Source organism: Geospiza fortis, unplaced genomic scaffold, assembly GCF_000277835.1.
Source record: "Geospiza fortis unplaced genomic scaffold, GeoFor_1.0 scaffold41, whole genome shotgun sequence".
NCBI lineage: Eukaryota > Metazoa > Chordata > Aves > Passeriformes > Thraupidae > Geospiza > Geospiza fortis.
In genome coordinates, this window is record NW_005054299.1 from 17,795,792 (window position 1) to 17,807,588 (window position 11,797).

Below are 11,797 nucleotides of genomic sequence, written 5' to 3' on the forward strand. Positions count from 1 at the left end.
TTTAAAAGAGGCAAGTGGATAACTCCACAGCCCTGTCCAGCTGTACGTGTGCTTCCCTGTCCATGTCACAGACTGCCCGAGTAGCTGTGGCCTTGTTGGGACCAAGGCACGCTGCTTCTGTTAACTTGAAATATCTTGGAGGGTGCAGTAAAATAAAGTAACTGATGTATTATAAAGACACACTTGCTTATCACTTAATTGTTCGTGCAAGTGTACCCTCATAGATATTTTTATGGTTAAGTGAAATTCAGTTCTCAAAGCAGATGGTGTAATTTTATTATTATAAATAACAGCATCATCTTAATTATATTAATATTAAGACATGATAGATATTATTTGTATATTTATATATAGAATTCCTCTGGATGCACTGATAGACATTTCAAAAGTGTCAGTAGTGGCATTAGTGTGGAATTACTCCTTTGGCTGTTTTAAGTACACACTGCTAAAAAGGGAGAAAATAACCTATGAATTATTCAGAGTCTATTTGACTATATTTTTGAAGCTTTTGGCTGATACTCCTAACAGGAAATAATATTTATTCCCTTTGAAACTGAATTAATAATGAATTAAGGGTACATTAATCAGTATCTTGACGGTAAAATTATGGCAACCACAGGAACCCTGTAGTGAGACTGGGTAATTAACATGCATCCTTTGTAAGTAGTTCTGCAAAGGCCTTAGAGGTCTAGTACCAATGCATTTCAAAAATTACAAGTTGAGGAAGTATTTACATAAACAGTTACTGTGTTATGAATTCCAAGAGGGTTAATGTGTACTCTGTATTGAAGAAAACTGAATTCTGCAAGACGTGAAAAGTAAGTTATGACCATGAGAAATTTCGTTCCTTTTTTTCCTTCTTTTTCTGTAGTCCTGGGAACTTACTGTCTTTTCACAATTTCTTACCTTGAGATATATGTTTAGATTCAAATACTGAATAAAAAAATTTACCATAAAAACCATTAAAAAATTAAATACAGTAATACCTAACAGACTGTTCAGAGTGAAAACTGATGATTTCTCCAGACTCTTAATTCTTTAATTTTACTTTTATATTTCTCCAAGTCACTGGAGAAATGTGAACATAATTGGAATAAATGCAGTAAAACATGGCTTTGACTTTAAATTAGGAATTTAGTATTCTGGATCATTTCTGTAAAGGCTTTTCATATTCATCTTTTCCAGTTTAGATCAATCTGGTAATAAGTACTAAAATTCTAAATATGATCAAATCAGTTTATCTGAATAGCATGGAAGCCTGAAACCTCTGTGACATTTAATTATGAGAGGGACCTCAGTGTCATAATTTCATTTGAATTGTTTGATTGTGTCTTGGGGCACTGTACAGCTACTACCCCCTTAAACTCTGACTCCCATCATAATGCTTGACTTCATTGTCCTCTGGTCATAAAACACACTGTTCTGTTAGAGTATAATAGTAATGAAGCCTGCCAAATCTATCAAAAGTTCAAAAGGCTCATGAGTTGCTACAAAACTGCTAAGATACCTGAAGTTATTCTTCATTTTTAAAGGCGTTATGATTATTTTTTCTTCTTTTGCAATATGTAATTAAGAATTAAATACTTATGGTCACAGTGTTTAATGATAAAAATAAAGGGCTGTTTCTTATTTAACAGTATAGTAAATAAATTAATCTTTGTATTTACTTCAGAGTAATTTGTATCTCTTATGGCTCTATGTTTAAGCAGCACACTTTAACTGAGGATTTTAGGTTGCCAAAATGTTTGCTTGCTTGTATAGGCACAACTTTGTAGTGCTGTATTGAAAATGCAGCAAGTATGCCCTTGTGAGCCATTTAGCATGATCCCTGTATCTGCAAATGGTGGAGTATTTCATGTGACTTCTTTATTGTGTCCTACATTAAGATTGCCTGTCTTTTAGATCCTTAGTATAACAGAAAAAATTTTAAGGTGTTTAACTGAGTGACTTCTTTGTTGTTTCTGTTGGTTCAGGTGAGCACTCCAGTGGTTACGTCAGCCACACAGGAAAAACAGAAGGACAGTGATCAGTTTGAATGGGTTACCATTGAACAATCAGGGGAATTGGTGTATGAAGCACCAGAAACAATTGCTGCAGAGCCTCCACCGATCAAGTCAACAGTCCAGACTATGTCTCCCATACCTGCACATTCTCTGGCTGCCTTTGGTTTATTTCTTCGTCTCCCGGGCTATGCTGAGGTGCTGCTAAAAGAACGGAAACATGCTCAGTGTCTGTTGAGATTGGTGTTGGGAGTTACAGATGATGGTGAAGGAAGTATGTGCTGTAATTATTACCTTTCTTTGTAGACCACAGATAGATAATTTTACTTAAATTTATTTGCACTGTATTGCTTTTATCAGGAAGTTAGCATTGGTTTGTGCAGAAGCATGTTGCAGGCATCTTTGATAAACTGTTGTCTCTAAGAAATTCTGTCTGGCGAAGTTTTATCACAATCATCAGTATTCAAGAGTTCTCATCTCATGTCAGAGTAATTGTAAAATAAGCACTGATAAAATCTACAATGACACTGTCAAGATAACGGCATTCAGACAGAATGTTCTAAGTAGCTAGAAATGCTCAACTAATTGTGCAAACATCCTATAATTCTGCAACCAAATGTAGAATAATATGGATAAGAGCGAAGCTACAACAGATATAGAGTAAACCATTGAATAATGTTCTAGAAAAGGAGAGTTATATCTAAAGATTATGGTGATTAAACTGCCTAAACAGAAGCTCTGCCTTGGTGGTGTGAGTTCAGAGGGAGAAATTGTGTGTTCTTCAAAGAATAAACAGACAAACCAGGAGAAAAAATTGTTGTTGATGTCTTTGCAAATGAGCCTGGAATTCTGCATGCAGTTCTAATTTTTGTGTTTCTACTGTTCTGAAAAACTGGAGAAGTGTGTATGAAATAAGTTTTCGTACATTGAAGGCATTTGCTTTCACTGGGTGTTGTGTAGTGGAGCACTTGAGCAGTGTCAGGTTTACAGTTGAACTTGATGATCTCGAGGGTCTTTTCCAACCTGCATGATTCTGTGATTATGACTTTGAAGTGTGCTGGTTTTTCTAGGCTGCAATCATCAGAAGTTAGTCTCTATTTAGTACTCTAAATGGAGTGGTACAGTGGTGCGCAACATGGACCTTATAAGACCTGCTGGAAAACCAGGAATCTCATTTGCCCTCCCTTCTGCTTGTCTTTTTATATCACTAGTATTTAGGTGCAGGACAGTAGATGAGAATAAACTGGGCAATAAAAATTCAGTCTAACTGCTTACACCTAATCTGAGTGGTAAATAACTGAAGAACTGTATGCAGTTTCTAGAGTAGTCCCAGTCCCTTACTACTTCAGGCAATTTTTATATCTTTCCTTTTTTTTAATAAAGAGACATTTAGAATTTGGGTTGCTTTGTTTTTTTGTAGTAGTGTAGGTGTGTGTGCAGCCACTGCTGCTATTGGAATACCATTCCAGAACATAATTTTCTTGATGGGTAGGGGTTGCTTTAATTTTCTGCCTATGTTTATTCGTATGGAGTTAGTGGCCAACAGCTCTTCTTTCTCCAATGCATTTGTTGACAGGAATTACATTCCTTCGTAGCCTTAGTTTTAGCTGGACTAAACAGCCAATTTCTGTTTTCCCTTAGCCAAACATCTGAATTCAACTCTACAAAATGTGGATTCAGTTGTATACAGTAATCCACATTAGTTTTCTGTATAAACTATTAATAACTTCCTTTTTTGTTTGAAATGCAGCTTTTCACATATGTAGAATCTCATTACTTTCTTGCATAATATGAAGAGTTGCCATTATAAATCTATGGCTTATAGATTAAAACATGGATTCAGTTGTCTGCAAAGATAAATAAGGCACATATGTTTAGATTTTCTTTTTTCATTTGGCTATGCCTGCAGTTATGGAATTCTATCAGATGGGCTTATTTTCCAGAAGTTTTTATTTTATTTATGAAGATCCCAGTCAGAGGACTTTTGATTCCCTCGTTACCATCTTTGCAAAGGGTATCAGATAGATGTGAATTAACACGTGTGTATGTATGTATGTGTGTAGATATATGTACACACAAATACAGACATATTTGTTTAAATCTCTGGATGATGATATAGCTGATAAACAGTTAAGAATGAGGGAGAATAGGAAGCAAACTTCTGGACAGAGTTGGTTATTTTAAAGGATTTTTACTGTTTGAAGCATCTGTAGTTGTCAATTGTCTCTCTCTATATATGTACTGGGGAAGGAATGTGAAAGGTATTGTTAAATACAAGAAAAAAATTGAGACAGTTTCCCATATCACAGTGTGTTGCATTAATAGGTCACCCCATTATTTGAAATGTGGCTTTTAAAGAAAATTTTTGCTCGTAATGCAAAGGGGTTAAAAATTTTAAGGAATTGTAGCACAGAATTCATACATGCAACTCATCATATTAAAATTATGTTAGTATTTCACCATGGGTTCAACTTCAGTAGAAACTTGCTTTGTGTGAGTGCATTAATTCATGCTTTGGCCGCATGAATACAGAAGAGAATCCTGCATATGATAAACTACTGCTGCTTGTCAGCTGAGCTGCTATTAGCTGATCACGTGCATTCTTTATCTTGCTCTATTTGCAATGATTAAAAATATATATGCATTTAAAGATAATAGTCCAAACCAGGTGTCTCCCTGAAAATGGCAAATCAAAATTTTTAAATTTGATTCTTTACCAAATCCATGAATAAAATAAACATTCTTTCTTCTACACTCTCCTCATAATGAAATTTTTCTTGAAAGAGAAACATAGTAATAGATAGCTTTACTGTATGTGAATGCTTAAGTCCTTAATAAATTTCTGTATGTTCATAAACTATTGCAGAGATTAATAGGTTTTATTGAACTGTTGAAAGGAAATGTGGGTTTGATGTTTTCCTTCTCCAACCTAGGCCATATCCTGCAGTCTCCTTCAGCAAACGTGCTCCCGACGCTGCCGTTCCACGTGTTGCGCAGTCTGTTCAGCAGCACCCCGCTGACCACCGACGACGGAGTGCTGCTCAGGAGGATGGCGCTGGAGATCGGCGCCATCCATCTCATTCTGGCTTGTCTCTCTGCCCTGAGCCACCACGCACCACGAGTGCCCAACTCAAGTCCCAACCAGGCAGAGGTAAGCTTGCCAGCACAGCAGGTACCACCCAGAAGTACTTAGAGTTTTAATTAAAAAAAGAGAATAATCTCATCGCTTTCATTGTAGCCTAATTTTTGTAGACTTTAAAAATAATTGTGAAGTACTTGATTAGGTAATTGTCCCTGCATGTTGCAAATAAACATAGTAGTCATGAGAGTAGAGAAAGGCTTGTCTGGAGGCATTAAGGTATATGTAGTTTCTTTCACAGGACCTTCTTTTTCATGGCAGGAAAGGCATAATGGTCAATGAATGGTGGTTCCTTAATACCCATTAGATAGTATGAGCTCATTACCTTGTCTAGCATTCATCATCTTGTCACAGACGCATTTTATGAGAAATTCTTTTGCTAGGATGTTTTCTTCTGAGATGCAGAGAGGCCTCAGGAACAAAATGTAAGCAATAATTATCTGCTGCTGTGAAATGCAGCAGGTGGATCTGTGATCGGTCTCATGTGGTTGTTTTTAATTAATGGCCAGTCACAGTCCAGCTGTCTTGGACTGTCTGGCCAGTCACATGATTTTATTTCCATTCCTTTCCTTTCAAGACTTCTGATGAAATCCTTTCTTCTATTCTTTTAGTATAGTTTTAATATAAGATATGTATCATAAAATAATAAATCAGCCTTCTGAAACATGGAGTCAAGGTTCTCATCTCTACCCTCATCCTTGGACCCCTGTGAACACCACCACAATCATCTAAACTGCTGGTTACAAATTATTTCCTTTCAAATGCTTCACAAATATAAATGAGTTGTGAAACTCAATGAATTAATGCAGTGATTTTTGTTTACAATCTTTGTTCTGATACTTAAATGAGATCTGAAGACAAAAATTTTCCATCATACTCAAGATTGCAAATTAATCTCCAAAATTTGACTTTTTTCAAGCCATTTCCCGTGTTATACCACCCTCTACTCAGAATATGTATATTCTGATTTTCTTTTTAGGACTGTAAGTTAGCATTTCTGCATAATTGTCTGTAATTCTGCACAATTGTCTGTAAAAGTGTTTAAAAAAAACCATTAATGACTTGCCCTCTTTAGCAAGGTTGTTTTGTTTTGGCTGAGGCTTGCATGAAACAGTTCCTGGTGGCTGAGTATGGATTAGTACTTGCAAAATATACGGCTGTCCATATTTTAGCAGCTCTGATACTGATGAAGGGTTGAGCAAGCAAGAGATGAAGCTGTGCCTGAGAATAATTCACCTTAATGGATAATCAAATTCAAGGGGAAGCTGAGAGATTCTACTTCTAATGGGGTATCAGGCTGCTGACATATTAACACCTTAGCATTTTTGCATGTTTGGAGGGAAAGGGCAACCATTAATTTTTACTTCTGCTTCAGTGCTACCATGACCCTTTAAATAGCTTGCTTCCTCATAATTCATATCTATCAAGTGATAGATGGTAACTTGAAACTAGGGATCCATCAGGCCTGCACTGAGGCTTGTATTTCTGGGGCTAGGCTCTCCCTTAAGTGCTTTAATTCAGTGCTCATGACAGTCCTCTCGAGTGTTAAAGGCACAACATGTTCATGAGTAATGTCTACATGAAAATAACCACACAGCTGTTTCATCACCAAGACACATTGCATTCCCAGTGTAAAAGATTATCCAAGACTACTGTCAGTATGATACTTCACAGGTGATAATTTCTTTTACCGTTGCAGTCTGTTCATATATAATTTCTTTTCTTTCATATACAATCTTTATTGAAGTCACTGAAGAAGAAGTAAACAGACAATGAAACTTTTCGGAGCCATAAAACAAAAACTGCATGATGTGGTTTCCAGCTAATTGTGACCAAGTAATGAAAGGAGCAAGTCAGTTGTTGAGGATGCTAAATATGCAAATAGGAAAACATCAGTTAAAAAATGCTTATCAGAGTTTTTTCTGCGTCCTTTTCACCAATGGCCAGCAGAATTCAAAAATTAGTGTAAATAATTACACACTACTTCATGAGGGCTAAGCATTGTAATATTGGAGTTATGTTACTAAAATCACAGAGGCAGACCACAGGTAAAAGCTGTTTTAGCTGTTAGCAAGCAAGGTGGGAAAAATGTGCTCTTGGAAAATTTTAAGGAAGACTGACTTCCTTGCTCTTACCTAGGGAGGAGGTAATGTATATTTTAGTGACACGGAGATCATGTGTCAGAGTTGTACCTGTAACTTACTCCTCTTGTTTTGAAGCATTTATTCAAAATCAAGGAATACTTGAGCATCTTAATATTTCAGTTCTGTTCTCTTGATAACATTTCCACTCCCATCCTCTTAATCTCATTGTGTTATTAGGTTCTAAAGAGAAATAACTACAGAGCTGTGATGTTTAGAATGATATTGATTAAGTAGCATGCTAATACCTCTCATCATTTAAGCAGTGATAGTATCTTAGACTAGTAAAGGGCTTACAGTACTGGTCAAACTGAAGAACTACTTTCAACAGTCTACTGCTGACCTTTACCAGAACTCCATATATGTGACAGTCTTTCCTATGGAAAGCTTTGAATTTCACTGGATCCTGGTGATATCTTTACAAAGTTAATAAACTGGGATTACATTCTTTTGCGTAACAAAGGCTTTTTAAAGATAGTGCGACTAAGATGAAATCATTAAATAATTGTGATTTTTTTTCCTACTTTAGCCACAGGTATCAAGCACACACAATACTGCATCAACAGAAGAACAGCAGTTGTACTGGGCTAAGGGTACAGGATTTGGAACAGGCTCTACAGCTTCAGGATGGGATGTTGAACAAGCCTTGACTAAGCAAAGACTAGAAGAAGAGCATGTGACCTGCCTTCTACAGGTGTGTAATTATAAATTGTGATTAATGAGAGGCACTTAAAGCATGGATAATAAAACTGCAGTTTTGTCAGTCACACAGTAATTACAGTATTTTGGGCAAAAATTATTTGCAAACAACTATCTTAATGGAAAATTATATCAATCATATTTTGAGCAAGGCTGTTTTCAGATGTCACTAGGCTGCTGCATAGAAGACCTGGGTATGTGTTCTGAAGAGAAAGTGGGTGAGGAGGTGTTCCAGTGCATTTCCCTTGAGCTGTCACATACTCCATCAAGAGCACTGCACACAGTCAAAAGTAAAGACTGTCCATTGAAGGAGAAGGATATGGCAGCAGGCATTTTGTTTTGTGTGCCAGATAGTGTTACCTACATAATTTCTTGCATACTTTTTACTCTACTTTAAGGGAGTGCCCATAGTTGATACTGGTGTCCATGAATGTGTTTTGCCTATATAACAATCTCATTCATACATTCTAGAAAATCTTGAGTATGTCAATTACATGACAATAGTAGTTCTTCAATAAACATCTAGATCTTAGTAAAATTCTGATGTCTTGTAATACCTAAGGAGAAGAAGATGCTGCATAGTCAGGCTTTTCAGTCCAACCAGTTATGAAATCCAACCAATCCCTGTTATCTTGCATCAATGTAGGGAATATGAGATTGTATCCAGTCATTAGAACTTTAATTCAGTTGAAAAGCATTAGCTAACCTGCTGAGGTTAGAGCACAAAGGAGATGAAGCTTTGAAAATGCCCACACCCTGATGAAGATACCATTTTGATGATCAATTATTTTAGACACTCTAGATTAAATGGCACAATCATCATATCCCTTGCAAAACTACAGTAAGTAAAATCTGAAAGCATTTTTCTATGCAAGAAAGAGGAAAATTGCCTAAATTATTCTCAGCAAAGCTTCCAGGCAGTATTCTGTATTCTGCCAGGGAGAGGTTTCACTATCAATGTGATAAGTCATGAAGTAAGGAGGCATTTGCTGAGGGCACCTGGCAGTTGAAGGAAGTAGCATTTTGCTGAACATGTCAGTCAGTTGTACAGCAGACTTTCCTTAGTCCCTGCTCTAGAAAGGTTTAGAGAAATTCTGTTGTACAGAGTGCTAATAAGATGCTGCAGCAAAATACCATGGGTAAGGGGGTTAAAACAAAGAGAGTGAATGAAAGAGGAGAGGCTGAAAAGGTGAATAGAGTCCCTGGGACTTCAGGCTATACAGCTTATTTTGAGAATGCAGCTGCACAAATCAGAGCCATGGAAACGCTTAAATCTACAACACCCAGTAAGGGCCTGTGAACTCAGCCACAGCTACCAGTGGGACAGGCAGGTGTGCAGGCAAGAGGTGCCTTCCCACCATTGCCAAGGGCAAGGCTGCTCTTTGTTTACTCAGATATAAGCTGTGCTTGTGAGTAGTTGTTCCTCCAGGTAACTGTTGTGCTCACCATAACTTACTGTTTCATCTGTAAACCCTGAAGTCCCATCCCAAAGGAAGTTACAAAAATACCTGAAGCATTTGCAGTTGAAAAAAAGGAAAGTCATACTGCTGGTTAGTGTACTTGGTGTTCTAAAGTGAAAGGGACTGGTCAACTGCAGGTCTCAGTGGTCTGAGCTGGCAAACTCTTGCTTTGAGTAACTTCAGCAGGTTTGTCAATTAATTGATCTTCTAAAATAATTCAGAATTATAATAGTAATTTAATTTTAACCATTAGCCAAAGTTTGAATAATCTAATAACTGTATAGAAATTCTTCTGAAATGTCTTTGGGCCCGCTGAAATAAATTCCAGAACTCAATTCGCAAAACAGTTAGTGAAGTGTTAGGGCATGTGTCTTAAGGAAAGTCAAGGTTCTTTTGAATGAAATAAATCAGTTTTGATTAAATACTTTGGTATATGCATTTCAGGTTCTTGCCAGTTACATAAATCCTGCAGGGAGTACATCAAATGAAGAGACTCAAACGAGCCATGAGGGGAGAGGCCAAAACAGCAGCGCTCTTCCATCCATCCTCCTGGAGCTGCTCAGTCAGTCCTGCCTCATCCCAGCCATGTCATCGTACCTCCGCAATGACTCAGGTAACCTGTCCCTGCCTCCTTCCAAATCCAAGCTGCCTTACTTCTGTCTAATCAGGTTTTGCAGATACAACTGGTAGTTCTTGTTTCAGTACGGTTGCCAGGTTTTTTTCTCAATTTTTCTAATGGAACGTTCACTTGAGCCTTAGAAAACAAAATAGAATCATCAGACAGAATCCTGTTGAAATGCTGACATTTGTTGCAATACCTCTTTAAATTTGAAGTTTAGTTCTACAGAAGATACACAGAGAAAAGGAGTACTTTATACAAGACCATGAAACGTAGTGTGAAGAAAAATGCCAATTTTAAAGAAAATTGAGGAAATGCATACCTAAATTTGGTAAATGTTGCACATAGCAGGGCAATTCTACTTCAATCAAAGCTTTTTCCATTATTTAGGAAGTACAAAAATAAGCCTCTTATCAGAATTGTAAAATATTTCAAATATATGGGAATAATTAAATTGTTGAGCTTTTTAAAACGAAAGCAAATGAGTTCTATGAGTTCATCAAATTTCTGCTTATAATTTTAAAACCAAGATGCTTTGATAGTTTTCATCTGGTATGTTGTACCTGGCTGGGGAAACCATTTCAGTTTTACAAGGTGGTGTGAAGCAGTATGAATTAAGCAAATGCCTGTGCGGAACTAATGACAAAATCAGCAGACTGGGTTTGTGATTTATGTTCAGTCTCACTAGATGACAGGCTTTAGTATGGAGATGAGCCTTAGGTTGGATTTTTATTAAGTTACTTTTTTTATAAAGATGGATTTAATCCTTAAGTATCTGGAGGAGTTGTTGCAAATGTGAGTAATTAGGTTTTGGAGCTTATTTTGCCTGCTCTATTTTTGGAGCAACTGATTAATGTCTTTGTCGTGTTACTGCAGTTCTTTGGGATGCCAGTTGGAGGGTGTGGTGATGTGAATTCATGGAACAATGTTACAGCTCCTTGAATTACAGCATACATCTTATGTTAGAGGTTAAAGAGAAATTATCCCTATCTTAAGTATTTGCAAAGTTACTTAGAACTAGAACAAGAGTGTGGCTCTTTAAATTTGTACTAACTAGGGCATTACATAATCTTGTGTGATGGAATGGAACTAGTTCAAAAAGTCTGCTGGGGTCTTATAGTGAAAATAAAAATATGAAGATCTTTCACTTGCTAGCCTGCAGATTGACACCTCACCCTAATTTTGCAATGAATTTGTTGGTTCTGTTTGGCACATACTGCAGTGAGGAAAATGAACTAATGATAGACCAAGCTTGTTAATGCAGTTGAAAATACAATGTAAAACAATCAAGGAAATTATAAAGTAAAATAATAAAGTAATCTTTCTAACAGATACTCATAAATTCTTCTTTGTTGGGGAAAAGGAAGAGTCATTGAAAGGCCTGGCAAAAATGCCATGTTATCTAAAGGATGAAGCAGCTGATCCTGAGTTACAGATGAATCACAGCTGCTGAAATTGCTATTTCCTGTTTTCAATAGAAGAATGTATCTGTCTGTGTAAGTCACCTTTAACTGGGAGAGAACAGTCAGATACTGATAGAATAGATGAGATATGTGGATGTGGTTGGTGGCTAGAAGTTCAGACTACTTTGGCTTTCAGGAACCATTTGTTTTCTCACTGTACAAAGAAGAGGCAAAGTTTTGGTGAAACATGTTTATTTTAGATATGTTTTCCACTGCTGAACTACTGTTGTTTGTGGTTGGTAGGTGGTGTTGAAATGCTGTGCCTGTGCATTAACA

At 36.8% G+C, this 11,797-nt stretch overlaps 1 protein-coding gene across 1 annotated transcript in view; it reads left to right on the plus strand.

The window, feature by feature from the left end:
* BIRC6 (baculoviral IAP repeat containing 6) overlaps positions 1 to 11,797 on the plus strand; it is a 164,111-nt gene that overhangs the window by 102,714 nt on the left and 49,600 nt on the right. Inside the window, exons 63-66 of the mRNA XM_031059804.1 lie at positions 1,974 to 2,274; positions 4,934 to 5,151; positions 7,810 to 7,974; positions 9,884 to 10,052. Coding sequence (XP_030915664.1) covers positions 1,974 to 2,274; positions 4,934 to 5,151; positions 7,810 to 7,974; positions 9,884 to 10,052 — 853 coding nt within the window. The remainder of the gene's footprint in view (positions 1 to 1,973; positions 2,275 to 4,933; positions 5,152 to 7,809; positions 7,975 to 9,883; positions 10,053 to 11,797) is intronic.